The sequence below is a fragment of the Eptatretus burgeri genome, chromosome 14, assembly GCF_056783735.1.
Source record: "Eptatretus burgeri isolate ZD-2024b chromosome 14, Ebu_testis_v1, whole genome shotgun sequence".
In the NCBI taxonomy this organism is placed as follows: Eukaryota; Metazoa; Chordata; class Myxini; order Myxiniformes; family Myxinidae; genus Eptatretus; species Eptatretus burgeri.
In genome coordinates, this window is record NC_140974.1 from 10,382,729 (window position 1) to 10,408,733 (window position 26,005).

Sequence of the window (26,005 nt, forward strand, 5' to 3'; positions counted from 1 at the left end):
CTCCCACAAACATCGCATCACCGCCATTCCAAACGGCATCATGGCCATAAACCACCACCATAAACCCTCCACCACCTTCACCTCTCTCCTTCTGCGGCCATTCCTGCACCACATGTGAGCACCGAGCGTCGGGCTGTCCTGGGCTCGTACAAGACACGCGCCGAGCCGCGAGTGCAAAATGCGGCCTTTCCGAGGAGAATTCGGATCAGGAATGCTACACGCCCACTTCTGATCCGTCCAATCAGCAAGCGCGGGGCGGTTTGGCCCCGCCTCCAGGCGCGTCTGTGTGGAATCGAGATATGCAAATTCTAGGATCAGGGGAGATTCACGCCCCTTTTTCTCCGAGGCGATCAGGCGAGCGTGGCTCCACCCCCGAGCTCGTCCTGATCCAGAAATTTGCATATGGTTTTCTTGCCGGCCTATAAAGCGCCGAGCGCAAGGCGAATCTCGGCAGAGTCGGTTTGGGCAGAGTCGGCCTTGGAAGAGCCGGCCTTGGAAGAGTGGAGAGTGGCAGAAAAGGAAGAGCCAGCCTTGGAAGAGCAGGGTGTCGGCCTTGGAAGAGCGCAGAGTCGGTTTGGGCAGAGTCGGCCTTGGAAGAGCGAAAGTGGCAGAAAAGGCAGAGTCGGTTTGGGCACAGTCTGCCTTGGAAGAGCGGAGAGTCGGCCTTGGAAGAAGGCAGAGTCTGCCTTGGAAGAAGGCAGAGTCGGCCTTGGAAGAGCGGAGAGTGGCAGAAGAGTGGAGAGAGTTTTGGGCAGAGGCAGTTTGGAGCGCGGAGTGGAGTCGGGAGGCGAGGGTGTCCCGGTGGTTTTCGGCAGTCGGCTGAGGAGAATTGGGGGAAGAGACCGAGGAGCTCGGGTCCGAGGCAAGGAAGACGGCGGTCGGCGACGAGGTCGCGATGGAATCGCTCGTCACGGGACCCAAGCAAGCCAGCTATACTCTTTCCCCAGAGCATCAACAATTCCCCCGCGCTGAGATAGTGCGAAAAGGGGGCCCCGTTCCCACCCCACTCCAAGCAGTGCCAACGAAACCCGCGAAGGAGCACGAAGTCGGGGCACCGCCTCGCTGCCACATTTGCGGCTCATCACAAAGACACAGGTAGGAGCTACCAGGTCTCGCGGACCTGACCGCTCTTTCAGGTCCCGCGCAAATATTGGCCCACAGGCCCCGTCTGCCCCCTTGTCTTTGAGGGTGGCCCTTTTCTTTTGTTTCTGTGTAAACGTGTGTGTGGCGCCAGTCTGGTGAAGTAAAACTGTTAAGTGTTGCCGTGTGTCGGTCTTATTCGGTAGTATCTCTGCGTCATTGTTTCTTTTGTTACATCTGCTTTTTGTGCATAATTGTTTTAATTGTATATGTGTGCTTTCCATGTGCCGTGGAATAAATGTGCATCATGTTGAACTGTTTTCCCGTTTTGCTTCGTCTTTTGTTGAATTGAATCTCCATTTTGCTTCACGTTAACGGTTGGTAGTGGGCTTAATACGCCCGATAATTAATCGGAACCGTCGAGGCCGACGATAACACCGCTCGGTTATCCCGATAGTACGGAACGGATCGCTTAAGCGGCCCGTGTCCGGAGTCGACCTGCGGCGAGGTGCGATCGCCCGGTCTACCCTCCGTGTGGGTACTTAGGTAGGTCGAGTTTGGCGAACAACCCTATCCCACGCGGGTGGCCGATTGGCACGATCGTGGTGAGGCCGAAAGGCCCACCCGTGACTAGCTCCCGGCGTTGGTCCGAGAGGGTCATGACAGAATTGTCCGTCTGGTGGGCGACGTGCCGCAATTCGAGTCACGTGGCCGTTCGCATGCCGGCGGGCGCGAATTCGCAACAATACATACATCCATTGGGACCATATTCTGTGCAGAGCGTTGCTGCTGCCTAAGCAGTCTCCTTGGCTATTTGGCACAATCCTGGATGTGTCGCCACTCCGACACAGGATACCAGCATTCTGGCATTCATTTTGCCAACCTCGGAAGGACGACAGGTTGAGCTAACCCCACCAGGTATTAATTCAACAGCTGAGCGGGATTTGAACTCAGGACCCTTGGATCCCAAGCCCACCACCCTAACCATTAAGCCAACATCAGGCATGTATATATCTATATGTATGTATGTATGATGCTGCACTGTATTGGGAGGGGATAGAGATAGAGATATGAGGGTAGGGGAGTTGGCAGAGAGAATATGTTGTGCTTTATGAAAAAACACGCACGCACACACGCACGCGCACACTAGTGCTTTGCCGATATCGGCAATTTTTCAGGAATCGACAGGTTGGAGTCAGTGTGATTACCAACTACAATACGTACTGTAAACAACCCAGAAACCTTTAGTAGCTTTCACCGAAAAACGTTGCATTTAGAAAGACATTTCAGGCATATGTTCACAAGCACGAACCTTTATAAACAGCTGTGAGTGACGGGTGGAAAAATAAATTTGGCTCGCAAATTTAGAAAACACGTTAATACACCAAACGGCTCGGAAATCGGGTGTTATTTTACAACAACTCGCTCAAAATGATGGAGAATGAACCACCTGCTCAGAATGACGTGGCATGGCAAAAGCGTCTGCAGTGGGTGAGCGATTCACTCAGAATGACGTAGTGTGTTGCCGCTATCGACTGTAGGGCGCTCGGCAAGTGGATTAAGCACTCAATCAAGCACTCCAATCAAATGGTTGATGAGGAACGGCTGGAAAGGCTCTGGCTGCATCCCTTATAGGATCCCTTTAACTTTAAAGCCAGTCTTCACCATAGCCGTAGCAGTTAAAGAAAATAAATGAATTTGTTCAAATAATGACTTTATCCCCAAAAGAGTTTCTGTTTAATGTAGAACAACCTTGGAGACATCACCAAGTTTAATCGCCCATGAAATAAACATTGCAGACAATCTGCCTGCTCATTGCTGCTCGTCCACATTGCCTGTTCGTCCACGCATGCGTCACATGGTACATCGTTCGTGGTCAGCGCAAATGTTATCACTTAATTTTAAAACATCCGTTTTTCACCAGATTTGGTTTGATTCCTTGTGGAGCACCTCGTAAAACCTCCAAAAATACAGACACAGATCTGGCAGACGCTATGGATAGGCAGTCCCTCTGGGGGACAGAGCGTGAGGTCTAGCAGTGAATACATTAAATCACCTAGTTCAATGAAGCTGGTTAATTTTGGTATTGTTTCCTCAATATAATTCTCCAAACAGTAGAAAAATATAAGTTTAATGCTTTGGAAATGTCATATTTTCTTGTGTATGTTTGGAGGAGAAGGAGGGAGTGAAGCCTTGCTTGCTTAAAATAAATAGGTATATCGGCTTAGTTATAAGACTCGTTATTTCTTTAAATTATCAGATTTCACAACAGATTTTGACATTTGTTTCATCCGGATGATATCCAAACCTCAAAACCAAAACAATATTTCGATGATAAACTTAAATTAGTCCGTGAGAGTAGATCGTGGAAAATCATATCGTATAATGCATGAAATCGTTCCAAGCTCCTAATTTGAAAACTACAGTACTTACAAGAACGATGTGTCCAACGATTTGTAGCAATGATGAACAGGCATTTGTTACTATGAGTAAGGAAAGTGAAAAAATTAAAAATAATTATCGGAAAGAAATTGTTACGGCCTGTTCCAAGTCAAGATGAGGTTGAGCAAGTCAAAAAAAAAAAAAGGTTGAGCACTGACTCATACACATTCATTAGTATAGATCTGTACAGTTTTGTGCACCACAACAGGAATGCAACAACTTTATTGCCATGGTTGTTGTTCTTCTAAGACTCATCCAACTGAAGGCCGATCGATAAAAATCTTCGACTGAATCGGAGCCAACAATGGCCGTGCCCACTACAGTTCATGATGAGACTTTTCCACGCCATATTTATTTTGCTTCCCATAAATGGAAGACATTTCAAGGAATATAAACCGAGCAGTTAAACAACATGTGCCACAATGTAGACAAAGTTATCGGTATTGGATATGTTCAGTCCTGGTTGACAAAAGTCATAGTTTTGCTTTAACTTCTTGGTAGAGGAAAAACATTGCTCTTCAGGATGAACCTTGGGATGTGCCTGGTTTGAGTCAAATGATTGCCTGGACCGTCATGTTTAGCTTTTGCACTTCAGAGGAGCTGATGGCGTGTGGAGCTTCAGAGAGGCCGCATGGTTATGTTGATGGTCAATGCGTAATGAATAGCAGTCCCATTTTAATTTCATCTTTGAATACCATTTGGCTGCACACCGACGGGATATCTTATCTGGTTACACAAGGCAGATGTTTCATAGGTTCGCTTTGGGGCAATGTTATGTCTTTAGTTTGTGAGCAAATGTCATGGCAGATGTACAGACGCGTGATGCACCTCGGTGTGATCGATGTAGACAGTGTGCATGTGTGCACACATTTCGCTGCTTGTGCTTTTGGTGTGTGTGTGTGTGTGTGTGTGTGTGTGTGTGTGTGTGTGTGTGTGTGTGTGTGTGTGTGTGTGTGTGTGTGTGTGTGTGTGTGTGTGTGTGTGTGTGTGTGTGTGTGAAAATAATAGAAAAAAAAACTGACAACTTGAGATGAAGTGGAAACTCACTTTGAACAAGGAAATTAGGCCATTTGGTCCATCATTGCTGTGGTGCACTCTCAGGTCAATTTTTTGGCTACAGCTTTAAACGTCAATGTTTGTTATGGTTTACTGAAGTCTAAATAAAGCTGATTGTGTGTGTTTTTTGTGTTTGTGAGTGTTTGTATAAGTGTGTGTGTGTTTGTATGTGTGTGTTTTTTGTTTTGGTGTGTGTGTTTGTGTGGGGCATATGTGTGTTTTTTATTTTTATTTATTTATTTGTGTGTGTGTGTTTGTGTTTGTTTTTTTTTTGTGTGTGTGATAGAATTGTTAGGAACAGTTGTGTGTGGGGAAAAAAACACGAGGTGTGTGATCAAGTCAAAGTTCCTGTCCCCAGTGATGAGAGAAGTTTAACTTGATCCATTTAAATTATTTCATGAACTTTAAAAAGACACACACACACACACACACACACACACACACACACACACACACACACACACACACACACACACACACACACACACACACACACACACACACACACACACACACACACACACACACACACACACACACACACCATGATTGGGAATATCCATAGACCATAGTTAAGAAGAAAGGTGTATCCAACCATATGCATTTTTGCGTTGTCCGTCCAGCCCTGACAGTCTCGTCACGATAGACAAATGGAAGCAGACCTCGTCTCGGGCGACGTTTCTTCCTTCGACCCAATGGACTATTTTCGTGAGAACCCCAAGTTGCTCAGAAGGCATTAAAGTCGACACCAAATGCCCATACTGGTATCTCATGTCGGCCTGTCAGGCAGAGCAGATAGATTGCCCCTCCTTGAAGGTAAGCATTGAGGCAACCAGGTTTTTGACTGACAATACAAGAACATGATGTTAATTCTCCTTAGATTAACTTGGATCCCAGAAGCTTAGAAATCCAAACACTTATTGCCACTGCCTTCAGTCAGACTTTAATCCACAACCCCTTGGATGTGAGTCCATTGTCATTTGATGACTATCCGTATTCGCTTGACTCGTCAAGTATAAAGTGTACTCTTGAATCCTTAAAGCCGTTCGTTTATCCCGTTAAATAACCGTGCCATGTGTTTGCTCTCCTTGGGTGCGGCTCGTGGCACTACATTTACAGGCAGTAATAATTCCCACCCTCATTCCAAAACATCACCACAGTACAGTCAGAAGGGTTGAAGTTTGTCATTTTGGGACTAAGAATGTACTGAACAAAGTTTGTTTTTTTTCATTTTTTATTATTTTAAGGATTTCAAAACGAGTCAACAGCCACCCCAATACCATTTAGGATGGGAATGTATTTTCTCGTTTGAGGACTTTTGCAGTTTGTTTACGAATCCTGTACATGCTAATGATGTACACACATTGGTATTTCCTCCAGTTGTGCTTGTGCTAAACCCATGGCTCTGTTTTCACTTGGCCCGACGTCGCCTGTTTGGTTTTTTGATACGAACAAAATGCCAGAAGCCTTTCGTTTATCAAAGTCAACTTGGAAGTCACCCTGGAGGCCTTAAGAGGGAGAATGTAACTCTTTGGATTGATGCGATGCTGATTTTTGTGTTTCTTTATACTTTTATTGATATAAAAAGTTCAGTGAGTTGGTGAGGGAAGTAGGAAGGAGTCATATATATATATATATATATATATATATATATATATATATATATATATATATATATATATATATATATATATATATATATATGTTATGTACAGTAGTTTTCAAAGTTCTACTGAAGAGGTGAGATTTTTGAGGACACTGGTTATCAGGTATAACATCTGAATGCAAGGGAAGACTCGTTCTTCAATGGGACACAGTGACAGAATCACGTTTTATGCCTCGACCAATGAAGGCACTGGAAGCATTTTGTTTTTGCGTTGATCGTCCAGCTGTGCATCCCTGTCCATGCAGCCGTTATCAGATTTTCCTTACCACGATAACTTGTGAACCGCTGAACGGATTCCTACCAGGCTTGGCAAAAGTATGAACTGATTAGATTTTGGCGTTCAAAAGGTCAAAGGTCATGTGCCTTTTGAGAATAGCTTTTCGGACTATAACTCGAGTTGAAAGCATGTATGTGGATGTTTCCTCTCTTCTACTTATCTCTTTTCTCTCCCTCATGTGACCTTTGAGATCCAATGTAACAGCACGTTGACTTCTAACGCAGCCGGGGGGGGGGGGCATATCCATTAACGCATTCACGTCAAATTCTATTTTCTAGTTCAGATTCAAATCCACGTGAGGGTCTTGTCAATGTCTCAGCATTTACTTTTGCTTCGTCCTGCGGCAACTCTTTACTTTTTACTTTGAAGAATCTGCAGGAACATAAACTTCAGTTTAATTGATACATTCACACTTCCACCCCCTTCTTTTTTTTCAGGCTCCTCAATAACAATGAGATAAAACGTGTGCCGTGGAGAACCTTCCAGGATTTGACCAGGTTGCGATTCCTGTGAGTACCTTTCAAGCCCAGATCGAGAGCTTGCTGATTAACACATGATAGACTTTTGCTCAGAATGGTGAAGAATTATACTTGCCTCACAGAGTACACGCCCCCTCCTACGGGTGATGTTGTCCCAAGCATGCAACGCGTTCTTTTGATGCATATCTTTATTTGGGCGATGTATAGGCAACTGACAGCTCTGTATCGGCAAAAAAAAACCCATGAAGTTATGTGCATTAAGCAAAAACATACCTACTGCTGATAATTCAAAACAACTCGATGCACTGGAAAACGTGGGGACAGGAACACTATACTGTAAATGGTGGAGACTTGTAATACCCTCCTCCATCTGGAAGAGGCACGATATGATACACATTTACATAGAGAATTTGCATCCCCCCCAACCCCTCTCCCCCCAACACCCTCCTTATCCTCTAAGACCACCGGCAAAGATAAAAACACCTGTATACATTAATTGGGGTCATGCTAATCCTGTGTAGCAAGTCTGGATGGAATCGGCCCAGAACTGTAGGAGGAGTAGCGCGACAAACAAACGGGTCCATGAATTAGTCAGGATGGTCAGAATGATAAAAAAAAAGAAAACCAATAATAATAAAAAAACGGTTGTAGTGAAAATGAAATCCTGCACAGAAATAAAACAAAACATTGAACAAGAATATCCACAAGGAAGAACATCTTGGTTTTTATTTTTTTTTTCCAAATTCCAAACCCTTACATCATGTTAAAAGTCCAATGCAATTACGATGTAAGGAAATTTATAAATGGTCACAAAATTGTCGGACATTTTGTTTTATAACAAAAATCCACACATTGGACTTGGATGAATAAGTGCACTTCCATAGACCATTTGTCTTAACTGGGAGTCGCACGATATTAATCTCTCATTCTTCATTCTGTCCATGTGGCTGTTTGTTTGGATCATCACTGGGATCATAGGTTAAAGCAGGAATTTGTAATTTGTTCAGGGTACTCGTGATAGCTTACCTACTCTTCGCGAAAGACAACGTGGGGGATATTTCTCTTCTTCTTTTTCTTCTTCCTTCCTCCTTCTTCCCTCTTCCCTCTTCTTCTTCCCTCTTCTTCTTCTTCTTCCTCCTTTTCTTCTTCCTCCTTTTTCTTCTTCCTCCTTTTTCTTCCTCATTCATATGTGGCAAATTCTTATGGGTAGTATTATTTGTTAAGTATGCAGCTGTGCTGCTGATGTCCCATGTAAGTTTGAGCAGGAATTTGGAATTTGTCCGAAGTGCCGGCGACAGCTGTGAGATTTTCAATTGAAAGGTTACTCAAACTTTTTTCATCACTGCTGATGAAAACACACACACACACATGCATGCAATTGTACAAAATCATAGTAATTGATGAAGCAATGGAGCTTTGAAATACCACATTGATATTACTATCCTCGGAAAGAAAGATTGAAATACTCGGAGTGAAGATGTGACGCAGGATCGTCCACAGTAATGGCCTTTCACCCCTCTTGTTTTACCTGGCCCTGGACCCACTGAGCAACCTCATTTATGAGCAAGGACACAGATACACCCTAATGTCCAATCAAAAGAACATCCAAAGAAACCACAAAGGGGACACATCTACTGCACAAGGATGAATTAAATTTTTTTGCAGCAAATGACAAAAAAATTGGCAGAACTGAAATTAGTGAAGCGGTACTCTGATGACATTCAAATGGAATTTGGTCTCGATAAGCGTGCCAAGTGTACATTCGTACAAGGTAAACTAACAAAAATGGACGAGATAAAAATTGACCGAAGTACAACAATATAGGAACGAGACAACAAGACATCGTATAACTACCTCGGAGTTGAGGGGAGCCACCAAAAATGTCACAAAACAATTACCAAATGATACTTGCATAGAACGAGAAGCCTGGTGTTGGCGTAGTGGTTAGGGTAGCGGCTTGGGATCCAAAAAGGTCCTGAGTTCAAGCCCCGTTGGCCGCTTGAATTAATACACACCAGGGGGTTGACTCAGCCTGTCATCCTTCCGGGGTCGACGAAATGAGTACCGGTGTATGCCCTGGTTAGTATAGGTGTACCATATCCCTGTGTCGTAAGAGGCGACCAGGGTTGCGTCAGGAAGGGCATCCTGCGTAAAAACTAAGCCAAATCACTACGCGATTCATACGGATGATCTGCTGTGGCGACCCCTAACAGGAGCAGCCGAAAGAAGAAGGCTGATCTTGCATATAACGAGGCTGATCCTGAAAACGAACCTCTCCCAAAGTAACAAAATTAAGGCCATTAACCAACTTGCAATACCAGTATTCCAGTCCAGCTGTGGAATAGTAAACTGGCCACAAACAGAAATCAACAAACTAGATATCAAAACAAGGAATCTCCTCACCATCCACAAAATGTTCAACAACAAGTGCATCCCGAGCATGTACTTGTCGAGACAAGGAGGTAGCGGCCTGATCGAGCTCAACCAAATGCATAGAATGACAACTGTCAGACTGCAGAATCCAATTTGTAGGCAACAAGCCAGGAATGAAAGTATCTCCAACCCACCTATAATTTTTTTTTCCAAAGACGGGAGCGAATGGATGATGTCGCAGATGAAACTGAAACAGCAACGAATACAGCCCCAATTATTGCAAAAAAAGACAAAATAAAAATATAAAGCGAAATATCAGCAAATATACACCGACAACTGGGAGGCAGAAAGGTTTAAAAAAAAAAAGAAGAAGAGTTGGACAGATTGGACATAGACAAAGAAGGCTCATTGGAAGGGCTAAGAAGAAATCGGCGCAATTAGGATGGAGAATGAGCCATTGTAAATGCCCAAGACCAGGGATCCTACACCAATGGGTTTAAGAAAATGGCGGGTCTGAGTCTATTGGACAGCGGGAGATTCTGCAAGGTAACAAACACCACAAGTCACCTATTGGGATGTAAAAAAGCTCATGTCAGAACAGCTGTACACCCAAAGGCACAACAAGGTAGGTAGAGTAAACCACTGGCACATCTACAAAAATTGATATCCTAGTTCCAGAAAACTCACAAAATCATGAACCAAAAGCAATCATCGAAAACAAGGAAGGATTGCTCACGTATGACCTAATTATCCCATCGATCATGAACAAAGAAAACAAAGCATTGCGACCGGATAGAGTACTTGGGTACAAAAAATAAAGGACATCATGAAGTGAAAAAATCTTAGAAGCTGAAGAGTGCCAAAATTGTACCAGTGATGTAATTGGAGCTATGGGAATGATTAAAAAAAAGAACCTTACGGAGATATTAAGCACCATCTCTTGGAATATTACTACAAATAAACTACAGTTGGAAGTTGTCTGGGGATTGATGACGGTCCTCAAAAGAGCCCTCGGAACAAAACTTTGAGAACAAAACTTCACACCTTGGTCCATGATTCGTTACCGCCCTTACCGAAACGGAGGTGGATACTTCGAGACCTGGGAGGTCTCCGTTCCACCGCCTTCTGAAACCCGCATGTGGAGATACACACACACACACACACACACACACACACACACACACACACACACACACACACACACACACACACACACACACACACACACACACACACACACACACACACACACACACACACACACACACACACACACACACACACACACACACTCTTCTAAAGAACATTTCCTGTTGTTGTAATGATAATGTCTTTTCCAGGTATTTATACAAAAATGATATTCACACGATCGATCGGCAAGCGTTCTACGGCCTGCGTTCCCTCGAGCAGCTGTGAGTTCTCATTATCGAATGTTGACTGAAAAGCCAATTATGAAAGCTAATATCACATTTGCTTGATCCATGATTTGGATTTTGAAAAAACAAAATTCCCAAAGTGGTAACGATTGCTTTTACTGAAGATCATGAGTCTCTTATCAATGAAGAGATGTATGTGTATACGTGTTTAAAGTCTTTGTTTGGAGTTATCATGTGGACTTGTTTGTGATGAGGGATTTCCTACAGATATCTCCACTTTAACCACATTGAGGAACTGGAGGCCGATGCGATCAGCAACCTGCCCAGATTGGAACGCCTGTGAGTTCGAGGGTTTGAAGGAAGGAGGGGCGGTGGGAGGGGATGGTGAGTTAGTGAGTTTGGCGACAAAAAGGGAGGGATCATTTCTACGTCCAGCAACATATGTACTTCCTGCCAGGTTGCTCTTGTGGGTTTAAACCCAGAAACTATTTAACATTGGGCTCTGTTTTACTGTGTGGGAATGCTTGTATGACAGTTGATTAAAAAGTAAAGACTTCCTGTTTCCTCATCCCACCCCTGGCTTCACCACGCCGCCCTACAAGGTTCCTTCACAACAACCATATCAAGCATATCCGTCCACGTGCTCTGCAGAAACTCGACTCGCTCAAACGGCTGTAAGGGCCTGTTAATTTGTCAACTTGTCACTTTGTCTGCTTAAAATGGCCATGCTGTACACAAGCTTGATTGTCCAAAGCAAACTTTCACAAACTTGATTGTCACAAGCAAACTTTCAGAACATTTGGTGGACATCTGTCATATCACATCACTGTCTCTTACATTTTGGTCCATTAATGTTTGATGGTTTAAGTAATCAGTACGTTAAAAATACTTTACTGGATATAAAAATTATAGTCGTCCTCATCATTTATGGATCTGACATCTGAATCAGTAATAGTTGTAATTCTTATCAAGAAGGAAGGATACCTGTTGGGTTTGGATTATTGAGTACCGTACTGCAAAATGAAAGCCATGTACTCTTAATGAGCTGTTTCATGAGGCAGAGCTTGCTTGTGCAAGATTTATCAATGTGGTAGCTGATATAACCGCTTTGCTCTGAGTGCGACAACCACACGTCCTAAGGAAGAAAATAGCTTTAATCGCTTAACCAAATTGATGTAGCGTTGATATAGCACAGGAATGATGGGTCAAATTCCCCCTTGTACCAACGTTTCTTTGTATTTCGTTGCATTTCAGAATAACTTGAGGTAAACTATAGCCTGTCAGGAGAACCTGCTTGCGATTCCTAAGCACAGGGAAGAGTGCCACAAATTATTTGTATTTCTTTGCTTTGAATGAACAAACTGTGCAGACGCCTGGATTCGAACATGCTGGTGTGCGATTGCTCATTGCGCTGGTTGCCTGGCATGCTGATCATGCTTGCAAGACATGGTGGGCCACAGGCCGCTGCAACGTGCGAGCAACCACCCGAGCTCTACCGGAAACCCATAATCACAGTAACTGCTGACGAGTTTGATTGTGGAGAACCCACGGCTGGTATGACACGGGACGGGAGGTGGGTTAGACCTCGGGGGATTTTATTTTGATTTGAAGTTTGCTGGTCTTCAAGGTTCATGGTGTACCTTTTAGCTCGAGTAAATTATGTGGAAGACTTGGTCAAAGGAAACTATCCATTCCATCAACCAAAAGCCGATGAGAGTGGGGAGGTGAGGTATGTCTGACGATGCAAGCGTTGGCCCTTCGAGGAAAAGGCCCTTTTGCTCTGATGAATTGTAAACTCTCGAAATGTCAGCCTCACCTCACTTATGCTGGTAAACATCCTCTTTTCGGCTTTCAGTTGATCAAATCCATTGTTTAACCTGTCTACTTACGCAAACCGCTGCGAGCTTTCACGAAGGAAATCATGCACAGGCCAGCTCAAAGCGGCATCCAAACTATCGTTCATAACTGCCAAACTGAGGATGTGGTTATAATTGACAGGAATAAAGGAAAGTGGAAATGCAACTCAGTTTTTCTGAATGATAGTTGTAAGTTGATTTGTGCTTAACCTTGTCGGTCACATCCTTCGGTTTCGAGCCGAGAAACAATGGGAGAGGAACAGACATTCTTCCAAAAACCTAATTGTTGCTTCTCTTCTTGCTATAGATGGAATTGATCCTCTTGATGTGTATGATACTTCTCTACACAGGCTTCACTTTCTATAAAAGGGAATCAAACCTTTTGAGAATGACATTCGCATGTAATTTGTGAAGTATTTAGCATCTATCACGAGCACTTCCTGAAATATTTGTCTACAACTGCTTCTATCAGTCCTTCTCTTCTGTCATTCTTTTAGCAAAACATTATTTTGAAGCTTGGATTCAAGCATGCAGATGCTTGGATTCGTCATAAATTATATGGGTGAGGGTTATAATATGAATTCATTTACAAGGAACTTTAACATAGGAGGAGGCCATTCGGCCCTCGAAGCCTGCGCAATGGTTTCCAACTTTTGGTTGTTTGTCCGTGCTCTATCCTTTTTAAATTCTGTGTGCCGAACAAGGAAGCAGCACATACCATTTTTTTTTAATCTTTGGTGTGAATCGGCTGGGGTTTGAACCACCGACTTGTCAGACTTGAAGCAGAAACTCTAACCATTACATCACTGTGGCTGGATAACATACGAGTGGGAGGGAGCCAGAGGTGAGTGGGGGTCAGGACTCGGGGAGCACGTGGAGATGAGAATGACTGAATTTAACAGGAAGGGTCAGAATTCAGGGGTTAAAAGTCAAGGGGACTGGGAGAAAGTGAAAATAATAGGGAAACAAACAATAGGGATACAAAAGATAGGGGGTAATAGGGATACAAAAGTGACAGATTAGATAAATAATTAATCTAAAGCGACTTTGAAAAGTGATGCATGCAAAAGTAATACAACTAGAACACCTCACCCCATGCGGTGTTTTAAATATATAATTCACGTGAAATAAAAGAATGGTTTTTAAGGTCATATAAGTCTGGAGACGGCGATGGTTCACGAGCAATGTTCACGGTTCGCCTTTTTTATTTTTTGACCTTCGAGGGGACGCCACGGGCAAACTGGCGGGAATCGGGAAAAACGTAAACGATGAAAGTTGTAGTACTCGAAGAACACTACTTGCATACCAACTTTCATTCAAAACAGTTGAAAACCCTAGGAGCTCGATGCCCAATTTATTGATTTTTTTTTTTGACATTTTCAAAGTCTGTGACCTTGTGACCTTGACCTTGGGCCGAAAATGAAAAATTGAGCTCCGTGGGGTATGCAGGTGCCATTGGGCTAACCAAATACCGAAACCCCTGCCAGATTCGCCAAACCCCCTCGGAGATGATGCAAATTGAAATCGGCTACCCCCTAAAAACGCATGTTTTTTTGGGCGTGGCTCCACCCATAATGGGCGCACCACGCCCATTCCCAGGAAAACACAACGAGATCATGATATAAACCTCCCACCCAAATTTTATCAAGATCGGATCAAAACCCATGGAGCTATGCTTGGGACAGACAGACAGACACACACACACCCATAACGAATATAGTGGTCACTTACTGACTCATGAAGCAATAAAAAGAAATCCAGAAGTTTATCGCCGTTGAAGCAGTCTTATACACCACCTCATTTGACTCGTCAAAGTACAGCAAAACTAGCGGTTTTTGGAAGTGCAAAGAAGGCGATTTGGTTCTTCAGTGTACAAGTATAGGTAATTAAATTGAGATAAAATAAAGATTTGAAAGGTCGGACAAAAAATTAGTTCTGAAAGTTAACACAGTTGACGCAGTGGTTATTACACCACCCCTTTCTAGGACATTACATTAGTTCTTAGTGCCTGTTGTTTGTGTCCGTTATAACGTCCTTTAAAAACAGTACGTTTCCCGTTTGAAATGATTTTGAATTCTGTTTCATTGCCAGACAGGCAGAGTAAAAATATTATCTCACTCCTTTATGCGCATGTTCTACCGGGACGAATTCAGAGGACAGTCCTGAAAAACGAACGGCAGGTTTGTTTTCTTATTCGTATTCAAGATATAACATTCAATTAAAATATGTCGTTACTTGATCATAAACTGATGTTTGTGGACGGACAGACAGACGGACAGAAGGGAACCGGTTGCTTAACCCCACTTTTTGCTTCGTCCGTATGGGATAATAAAAATAATAACAATTTAATGAAATATAATAATAAAAACATTATGAAATAGAAATTAAAATAAAAAGGAGGGAAGAGCGGAAAGGAAAAAGGAGGTGGCAAGATGGATAAAAGGAGGAAATCGACCAGTCTGGGTGAGTCGACCAGTTATGAAGGCCGGTCTGGGTGAATTGACTCGTTATGGAGGCCAGTCTGGGTGAGTTTTAAGGTGATGTTTGTATGTGGTAATACGAAGGTGACTTGTTAGAGAAAGAGTTTTATATTAATTTTTTCGGTGTTTCGGTCTAACGATCTCAAGTTAGGTATTTTTTGTATTCCTTTTTGAAACCCATCCTCTCTAGAGCTGCCTCGTATTACCACTCAGCCGAAGGACGTGGACGTGTCTGTTGGTAACACGGTGTACTTTACATGCCGTGCTGAGGGGAACCCCAAGCCTGAGATAGTATGGCTCCATAACAAGTGAGGGTCATCATGGCAATGCAATGTTTTGCACCCAAGACTGGGATGTGTTTCAGACAGAATCCTGTGACGTTTGGTCCTTTCCCGGCAGTAATGAGCTGGACATGTCGGAAAGTCGCGTGAACCTTCTACCAGACGGTACACTTATGATCCGGAATGCTCGTGAGTCGGATCAGGGCTTGTACCAGTGCATGGCCAGGAACCTCGCCGGAGAGGTCAAGACGCAGCACGCCATCTTGAGACCTTTCAGCTCTCCCAGTCAGTAACTCGGTCGATGATTGGTTTTGCTTTTAAAACCAATGAGAGGATGAACAATTTCTCTTCGCTTCTTGTTGTGCATTCCTTACTTGTGCAAGGAGAAATAGATGATGAATAGATGTTATTAATTAATTAATTAATTAATTTATTCACTCAATTATTGTTTCTTCGAGAGCACCAAATGATATTTTAATGGTGTTGAATGTTGAGCACTGAGAACTGGTTATAACCACACTAATAATTCCGTGACTTTATTTCTCATTGTCTCACGATCCCTCCATGGTGTAGCCAAGCCGAGCTTCACCATTCAGCCACAGGACACCGAGGTTCTGTCAGGGCAGAGTGTCACGCTTGAATGCAGCGCCACAGGCTTCCCCCAACCCAGGATTGCCTGGACCAGAGGAAACGGTTCCGGCCTTCCCGCTGACATTCGTTTCTCCATCACTCCTTCCGGTGGACTCTACATTCGGAACGCATCGCGCCATGATGCTGGGCGCTACACGTGCCATGCCAGCAACAATTACGACTCGGTACATGTTTCTGCCACCATCATCGTGCAAGGTGGGGCTGGTGGGATGCCAGGTTGTATCTGATAAGGCTTTGTAAATGTGCAGCATTTTGTATTTCTGCATGAGTCGTACTACTACTAGCTACAACTTATACTTTAATGGCCACAAGTTTTCTCACCTTTGGCCAGGGAAGGTTTTTGGCCCAAGTGCTTCAAAAATTGGTTGAGTAGGCCTGACGTTTGACTGCAGGAATTTGTAATTTATGTCAAGGTGTCGGCAATAACTCGCCTACTCTTTGTGAAAGACACCATGGTATCTTTAACGTCTACCAACGGAATGTTTCAATCATGACCAATCTCACACTCTCACTATCGCATTCTGAAAGGACCGTCTGGCAAACCCCCCCCCCCCCGTCCCCCGAACCTCCTGTTTCCTTTCTTGACACTCCTCTTGAGGAAGTTCAGTCATTCAAAATCTTGGGCTTCACTATCAGCGATGATCTTTCTTGGGCAAACCACATTTCAAAGTTTGTCTCCAAAGCCAGCCGTCAACTGGGAATCCTCCGTCATAGAAAGTCCTTCATTGGCACACTTGAACTTTTATCTATCTACCTACAAGGCTTTCATCCGCAGCTTGATGGAGTACTGCTGTCCCCCCTGGATTGGTGCCGCTGCCTCACACATTGCCCAACTTGACACTCTGGAAACCAAGGCCTTCAAGATCATTGCAATCTCCCGCAATGAAGCTGCTTTGTTGGGCCTATCACTTTCACATTGCAGATGGGTCGGTGGTCTCTGTCTTCCACCAACTAGTTTCTGTTCTTTTCTTGCTCTTTGCGTGCTGTCCCCCACCCACCAGGTTTCTGCAGGGTACCCGCAGTCTACCAGTAACCCCCTTCTGGTGAAATTCCCAAAACCCAGAAACACTGCTCACCTCCACTCATTAGTTCCTCTCCCCCCCTCCCCCCCTCCCCCTCCCACCTGTGGAACGAACTTCCGCATCCTCTTTGATCTCATTCTTCCCTCCAGTTCTACAAGACAGCTGTTTACCACCATCTCAGATTATCCCCCATTCACAACCATGATCTTTTGTACCCTCACTAACTCCCCCCCCCCAAGCCCACCTCTTTCCATGTTTCCAGTTTTTCCTTCCTGAGAAGTTGTGGTGACATTCATCTTGTTTACCCTCAGTGTCCTCCCTGAGCGCTCATTTTCCCTACATCCCTTATTTCTCCAAGTCTCACTCTATTTTGTCCCTCGACCCTGCTGTTGTTGCATCCCACCTCTCGCTTTATCCTGTTTATTTTGTTGTTCTACGTTCTAGTTCCTCCATGAGCCTCGACATTACATATATATTTAGATAGTTGAATTATAAAAGAATTCACAAATTGCCAGAACCATCGAGCATTATTCTTCAGCCATATTGTTTGCAGACTTAGCACATTTTATCAGACTCCCCATCAGGCTATCTATTTATTATGTATGCACGGTGGGGGAATAATCGAGGAAACCTTTCAGAACGTTGGACAAAACATGTTTTATCAAACAAATAAGGGAAACTATGAAAGCACACCACTTTTGTGGGATCCGGGGGCTCGCCCCGAAAGGACCGTCTGGGGCTCTCCCCCGGCCCTATGTTCATTTCACCAATTTTCAAATTGTTAGAACAAAACTGATGCATTCACAATCGAAGTTAGGTTTCTGTGTGGCAGGAATATGGAAATAGATTCCTCCCTTATGATGTCGGTTGCTGGAGGGATGAGAACGAGCTTTCGTGCAGACGCGTACATCCGATGAAAAGCGTTTAAAGGTTCAAGCAAGTGAAGAGAGAAAGTGAGGAGCGGATCGATAAAGTGGAAAGGAAGAAATACTCGGTAGACATACACTACCTAACTTGAGACCGGAGCGCTGACACATCATACAGGTCTACTCGACATTATGATTGTCCATCACTAATCCACAAACTCCACATACGGATCATGCTGATTTGGATTAAATTCAGAGATGGTGCGGCAATCGTATCGACGGATGAGATGGCGCATATTAAAATCCTCGACATTAAAATGCCCAAAATGTACAGGGGTGGAGCTTCTTGAAAGACCAAGAAAATAAACATTTCAACAAAACTATTACTGTGCTTATAAAATATTTGTTTTTCCAAACAAAAATGATTAGTTCTCTTAATCTGGATCATTACAAGTGAATTGCGTTTAAAAGGTGGAGGACAAGGTTTAATCGGGAAGGAGGGAAATAAATAAATACATGAAAAGGTTGGGGAAAGATAATATGATAAAATATTTCTTCTTGTGCTCCAATGTTGGTTTGTGTACGTAATATGTAGATTGTTCTATGGAACTCTTCCAAAAGTAAAATTATTTTCATCTTTTCTTGGTTCTGATGTCAATGAAGCCCCGTCATGGTCTAAACTCTAAACTCTAAAGTATTATCTTGATTCGGGATTTGCAGTGAAGACCACGGCCTGGTGTATTTTTCATTTCATTTTAAAACTTTTTTTTTTCTTTTGAGCCCGTTGAGATATTTTCTGCTCTGCCTGGTTGTGGGCCCTTTCACTGCCTGCAGAACCACCCATCATCACTCTGGGCCCAAAGGATCAGATCACCCAGGAGGGTCAGATGGTGGAGTTCCACTGCGAAGCCTCAGGGGCTCCCTCTCCCATCATAGCCTGGACGAAAGCAGGTGCTTTTAGTTTTTGTCTTTTTAATTTTTTTGTGATTCTTCTGAAAACGAAGTTACTGCTTAACAGTGAATTCCTCTTCAAAATGTTTATCTCAAGCCTCAGGTTGTTTGAGTCAAGTTGCATTTGCTAATTATTCTGAGATCCTGCAAGACAAGTATTCCATAAAAATGGGGCCTAAATCATTGAGAATGAACAGATAGGAATTGTGATTACACTGAATGATCAAAGAACTGGGGTATGTCCACTTACCAGGCAGCGAGCTCGCACTTGGCAAGCCAGCCGTTCCTTATCAACGGGTTTGAATTGAGTGCTTGAGCCACTTGGCGAGCGCTCCACAAGAAACTTGGTAACTGAACACACCACTGTTTGTGGTTATGGTGTGCACGACACATTAATTGTGGTGGTTTTCGTGTACATACTGTTACAGCCGGCGGACTTTTCCAGTTGCCCGTTTCAAATCTGGCTCCGCATCAAAGCATGCAGATTGGAAGTCTCAAAGCAGCCCAGTGTTGTGCCTATAAGTGTTGCATGACTGGATCTAATCTCAGGCCGAGCAACCTGAGTTACGTGGCACGATCTTGTAAGCGGCATGGAGACCGCAACCAATGATCCCCTTAATGGTTCTTTATAACCACCAAGTGAAGCCACCACCACAGCCAGAATAAACCCAAGACCAAGTCAGGTTCTTTTAATAATAAATTATGGCAATGGGAAAAGAAAAAAGAGAAGCAATCAACAGTTATCAATAATGCAACAACCCCTTAACCCACTATCTGAATATACGCCCATGAACCAACGAAGAACCACCGGGAACCTTGATTAATGTCCTTAGGGCCCAGTCAATCACACCACAGGACATAGAAATTAGAGGCTGACGAGACTGAATACCACAGGCTGCGTCAGGCCAGACGCAGTGTGTCCCAAGTGGTGACATGCAGGCAATTGATAGTTCCTATCCGTGGAGAGGAGCTGGGAAAAGTTGGGAGAGGTGGCGTGGCTTGCTGTGTGAGGGCATAGCTGGAGGCTGTGCAGCAAATGGCTTTGTTTAGGGAGAATCTCCGATAGAGTTCATGTGCAGGTTCTCACTGTGGGCTCCACATGCATCTGCTCGTTCCCCCTCCCCCTCCCCCACCCCATGAGCCTTTACTGCCTCAAGCATGTACGTCATTGATTACTCGCTGCGCCTCTCCCTTCTCACTTACCATCGGCACGAAGGCCTGTTTGATGGTTGATTATCATGACCGCCATCTATCAGCTATCAAGCGGGCGGCCCCCTCCCCCTCTGGTTTTGAGCTGTCAGAGCCCTTACTATCGCACCTCATGGTCCACCAGATTACAAAAAGAGACATTTAAGACAGATTACACAGGGTAACAAAGTAAATGAAAGGTTCAAAGGGATGGCGGTTTTAGACAGAGACACTTGGATAGGTGGACGTCATCTGTCTAGATATAATAGCGACGCATGTTGCATATCTAATATCACATTTAATTAACACTTATGCTGAGATGCTCATTAAGGGAATAACTATGCTATAAATAGACATCTTTAACCCACGAAGAGTCATTTCCACATTCGCTACATTAATTCTGGTGGTTATGGTGTACACACGTTAAATATGGTGGTTAGATGGTGTGCGTGATACACTCATTCTGGTGGTTATATGGTGTGTGTGACACCATAATCATGGATCACATTAAACTTTTGCTTTGGCACCTGAACCCCAAAATTACTGAATGTTGAAAGCAGGTCTTGGAACTTATCGTGCCTGACATCCCAACCTCCCACCTTCCCATCCTGTGGACCCAAGGGGGCCCGCTCCCTAAAGACCGGCGGCACGCCGTGCTGCCTTCGGGTTCGCTGCGCATTGTGAGGGTTGGAGACCTCGACGCAGGTTCATTCGAGTGCCAGGCCATAAACGTGGTGGGCGTTTTGACGGCTTCAGCCACGCTCACCGTTGAGCAGCTCGGTGAGGCTCGGTGAGGCTCAATAAACCTTGGTACGGTTTGATGTGGTTTGCGATATATGAGTCTGCAGGAGAATTGTGAGCCTTTCAGTTTGGTAAGACTTGTCTGAGATGAAGAGAATCAATTTTTCATTACCATCGTCATCCTTTGTTAAACAAGTAAACAATGAATAAAACAATCAGCGTTGTAAGAGATTTGCAGGGAAATGTCAATCAAATTGAATAAAAAGAAATACTTTTTGTTTTGAGCATTTCCCTTTACAAATGCACAGATTTTAAAATATTGCTAACTTACAAGTAAGTTCAACGGGTCAGATGGCCATCTTTTATGTATGCCTTGTTATATCATCTTTCGTTCACAGATGCCAATCGCTTGTGGTAAGTGAGACACCACTGGTGCAATGGTCATGAGTGCAACAACAGGCGATTGTGCAAATATGGCTGCAGAATATTTCATTTTTCCTTCCGAGAAAGGCAGTCTCACATCATTCCACACATTCAACTTCAGCACACATGTCGGGATAACCTAGCTCATAGGTACCCACATTGAACTCTCCAGTCCCAGGTTCAATTCCCAACCGTATTGTAAACTGTCATCTACCAAGCCACAAGCAGAGTGCTTTGAAGCAGGGTGCTCAACAATATGTGTGCCGTTCATCCGAGGGCATGTTGAGCCGGATGTCTCATCCGCTTGCACGCGCATCAACTTGGAAGATCCCATGGTGCCTTTTGAAAGTCAGCCAGTGTGTTTTCGTCTCCCTGACCAAATTCCAAATCGGTGTCCGAACCTACAGGGGCACGTGTCATCGCATTTGCGGAACAGTAGCACCTTAAGCAGGCCAGACTCCGTAAACGAATCCCAGTCAAGAACGCGTTCACCTGATAGATTGAAGGATATTCAAGGAACATTGATGCAGGAGAAGGTCATCAGGCCCATCATATCATGTGCATTTCGGCCAATAATCATGTATCCATCCATCCATTGGGACCATACTCTGTGCAGAGCGTCGGTGCTGCCTAAGCAGTCTCCTTGGCTACTGGACACAATCCTGGAGGGGTCACCACTCCGACACAAGATACCAGCAAGCTGGCACTCATTTTGCCGACCTCGGAAGGATAACAGGCAGAGTCAACCCCACCTGTTATTAACTCAACAACTGAGTGGGATTTGAACTCAGGATCCGAGGAACCCAAGCCCACCACCCTAACCATTAAGCCAATACCAGGCATATTCATGTATCCCTCTATCCCCAATGTTTCTACATAACTATCTAATTCCAATTTAAAGTTATCTACTCTTTTTGCTGCCAGTACCTTTCCAGGGAGACCATTCCATGCATTAACTACTTTTTGAGTGATAGACCCCTGCCTTAATGTCATCCCAACCCTCTTTTTCACTCTCAAGCTCTAGCTCCTGGTTCTATTGCTGACGTCAGTATCAGTAGACATCAGTGTACTCTGTGAAATAGGATGTTAGTTTTAGACATTGGACAAATGCATCAAGTTTATGGGATTTGAACCCAGGTTTCCGAGTATCATATGCCTTCGATTCAGATGGGAACACGAACTGGGCCAAACCGTTCCATATGAGGCAAATGATGATTAGGCGTTTATGAAAACTCCCTTGATGGTAGAAAGCTTCAACGTGATGTATTTTTCAGTACTCTGTGGCAGTGCTTTCACCCCCAGTATACCACGTTATTTTTCTAATTCAGATAAATACCCACCTGTATCTGCAATCACCTAATATACAAGCCTTTGATGCTGTTGCATTGCTCAATACTCATTCTGTCCCAAGAGTTAAGCTACAAGGTGAGAGGTATTTTGCCACCCCTTCCAACTCAGAAGAGTAAAAGGCATGGGGTGGGGGTGGTGTTGAATTTGGGGCAATCTACTGAACCCATGTAGGAAAGTAGAACGGCACTCGTTCTTCCGACGAAGAACGGAGAGGAGCTTTAGCGGTAGAGCGCATACCTCCACCAGGCTGGACAGTTTACATTTTGGATCCCACTGATGGGCCGGATCTGCATCTGTACTTGAACTAAAATCAAATCCGCTTGTTCTTGTCACCGAACTAACTCATCCACCGAGTTTTGTCATAACTCGTCCACAACTTTTTCAAATATCGTACTATTCAGTACCATGTATCGTTTTTCACCCCATCTCTCAAAGATGAAGAATCACTTACAAAATTCTCGTATGGTGTGCATGCGGGTCCGGATCTTCACCAAAATCTAATCAATTTCTTCTTGTCACGCACCCAACGTCTCCACCAAATTTCATCCGAATCCGTCCTGAACCTTTTTAAACATCTGCTCACAGGCAAACAAACAGACAGGAAAGATGTCTTACATAGCACGATACTTACAAAATCCAAATGAACAATAGTTGCCATGGAAACAGCAATTTGGTAATTTGGAGAATTTGACCGATCGAGTGTTTTACATGATGGGATGTTGTGCCTCGCGCGCGCGCGCGCGCGCGCGCGCACACACACACACACACACACACACACACACACACACACACACACACACACACACACACACACACACACACACACACACACACACACACACACACACACACACACGTATAAAAGCCAATCAAAAATAATGGGTTGGAATTATTTTATTTGAAATATTCAAGGTGACCTGAAGATGTGATACTTCATAGGAAGAAAATGCGTTATTTTAAAACGTTACATGTACAAATGTAATCACATTTTCTTGATCTTCTTGGACGCTTCATTTTAACGGTACAGCTTCGTGAGCGTGCCAAAGTCTGAAGCCTCGGCCTAGCGTTAGGTGTGCTTCTACCTTCTTTATTTATTAGACATCCCACGTCCGTAAATGAAAACTCATTTTACTCTGCGTGTGTGTTCCACATCATGAACAGCGAATTTCACTTCCCCGAGTGTTGTATCGATTTTAATTTTTAAAAAACATTCCTGTACTCCATCCTTGAGGCCTGGTTTGCAAGACCAATAGAAGAGACGTAATTACTCTTTTACGAAAACTGTTTTCCGAGTTTTTTTATCCTGAAAAATAGACCGTAGTGCACACACAGTCATGTTCAAAGATTGGCCTTTAAAACCCTTCGTAAATTGTCCTTATGAAGGGGGACAGACAAACGCACAAATACACACTGTTTTATACAGGTAGATACAACACATGCATACAAATATGCTGTGTAAGTTTCAGTGTGATATCTTGTAAAATTCCTGAGGTTTGGCAATAATAAAATCACAAAAATATCCCATTTGATTATAAAGGGGTTGAAATTGTTGTCATGGACACCGTTTTCCCTATGCCACTAACCAAGATGAGCAGAACCTGAAAATAAATAAATAATAATAATATTAATTATAGTTTGCACTTTCTTAGCTCGGTACTGAGTTGGTATATCAATGGGGGGGGGGGGCATTTTATTATGACCAGTGACCCTCAAGTGTTATTGCAGAAGGCTGTCAGATAAATTGTCTAAAGGGGTCTATCAAGTCTTGTGGGACGAAGGGTTCTAATGGGGTCCTAAAGGGTCTTTGAGGCCTTAAAGGGTCCTTAAGGTCTTTGGGGTATAAATGGTCTTATCTTAGGGTTTTGAAAGGTCTTAGAGTTTCAAGGGTCTTTGGGGTCTTCAGAGTCTAAAGGGTCTTGGGGGATCTCAGAGGGCCTTAAAGGGTGTTAGGATTATAAACAGACTTGGGGGTTTTAAAGGGTCTTAAGGATGTAAACGGTCTTGGGGGTCTAAAGGGTGAAAGCGCCCGATATGTCTACCTGTCAAAAAGGTATGTTCCAATAGTCCGTGATGAAGAGATAATTAATAGATATAGTCAGGGTCCAAGAATAAGTAATTCATAAATGTACTCAGTTCAAAGAGTACATAATTAATAGACAAACTCACAGGGATCGACCATGACTTCACCTCGATGAGCGTCCGCGTCCACCCGTGTTTTTCAGTTTTTTATACACAGGACTGGCATGGATTGGCTCGCTATGCTCACCTCACCACACGTCGCTGCAGAGGTAGTCTTGTTTTAACTGAGGCTAATGACTGTCCAGGAGTTGCTGTGTTGTCATAATTTCCACCAATCGTAATACAAACATCTCTTTTGTTCAAATTTATTTGTAATATTGGTGATATTATATTTATTTGTCATTTAAAAAGGTCCAAATGGTCAAGGGGCCAAGCTGTCTAATCTGACGGGTGTAAGAGGTTTCAACGGTGTTCGGGACTGAAGGGGTGAGAGGGTTTGAAGGGTATATTAATTACATTTATTTGTAATTTGGAATCTAAAAAGATGCAAGTGGTCGAAAGCTCTAATTGGTCAAGGGTCCAAGCTGTCTAATCTTTCTGAAGGGTTTGTAGGCACTTTAAGGGGTCAAAATGGTGTTGAGGTCAAAGGGGGTAAAAAGGGACTTAAGAGGTATAAAGGTCTAAAGGCCCTATGGGTCTAAAGGGTGAAGGGATCTAAAGGTGTCTGAAGTGTTGAAAGGGTCTTAAAAGTAAAAGAAGTCTGAAGCAGTCTTAAAGGGTGCAAAGGATCTTAGGGGTCATCTGGGTCTTTTAGGTCCTTGGGGTATGCTGGGTCTTATGGGTCCTATAGGCCTTTTGGGTTCCCAGGGACTTTTAGTTTTATTGGGTCCTCGTCTTAAAGGTGTTTTAGGTCTTGTGGGTCTTCAGGGGCATTGGGGTCTTTTGGGGTCCTCTGCATCTTGGGGATCTTAAAGGATCTTCAAAGGTCGAAAGCTACATTCCAATAGTACGTACGTGTGTAATACATGTTAATAGACGTACGTTTGTGTGCTGAGTTCAAACAGCACGTAATTAATAGACATCCAGTCACGCGGCTTCACTCATGGATGGCTTCACCATGTTCTTCGTTTTTACATGTACTGTACAGATAAACAGAGATATCATGTGAATCGGTTGAAAATTGACGATTTATGTGACCTTGATATTTTGACCAATTGACCTTGAAAATAAAGGGCTTCCGGCTTGTCTACCTGCACCAGGTGGTGAAGTTTCATGAAGATCGGAGTGAAAATGTGACCTGTAGGCGACTGAAATACAAACAGACAAATGGACAGAAGTACCACGTGGTGTTTCACATGTTAAATCCTTGTTGGGTGACAAAATACTACGACTTTGAAAAATTACCTTTGTGCTTGTGTCTCGGACAGG

The 26,005-nt window shown here is 43.7% G+C and overlaps 1 protein-coding gene across 4 annotated transcripts in view; it reads left to right on the forward strand.

Moving 5' to 3' along the window:
* Window positions 1–26,005, forward strand: part of LOC147012642 (peroxidasin homolog) — a 128,134-nt gene that overhangs the window by 23,725 nt on the left and 78,404 nt on the right. For all 4 annotated transcript variants that reach the window (XR_015051023.1, XM_085853675.1, XM_085853677.1 and 1 more), the window contains 10 exons: window positions 6,959–7,030; window positions 10,714–10,785; window positions 11,017–11,088; window positions 11,352–11,423; window positions 12,119–12,303; window positions 15,276–15,393; window positions 15,485–15,651; window positions 15,940–16,212; window positions 18,740–18,856; window positions 20,666–20,824. Coding sequence is in view for 3 of the 4 variants with exons in the window: in XM_085853675.1 (XP_085709801.1) it covers window positions 6,959–7,030; window positions 10,714–10,785; window positions 11,017–11,088; window positions 11,352–11,423; window positions 12,119–12,303; window positions 15,276–15,393; window positions 15,485–15,651; window positions 15,940–16,212; window positions 18,740–18,856; window positions 20,666–20,824 (1,307 nt within the window). In the remaining variant the exon portion in view is untranslated. The remainder of the gene's footprint in view (window positions 1–6,958; window positions 7,031–10,713; window positions 10,786–11,016; window positions 11,089–11,351; window positions 11,424–12,118; window positions 12,304–15,275; window positions 15,394–15,484; window positions 15,652–15,939; window positions 16,213–18,739; window positions 18,857–20,665; window positions 20,825–26,005) is intronic.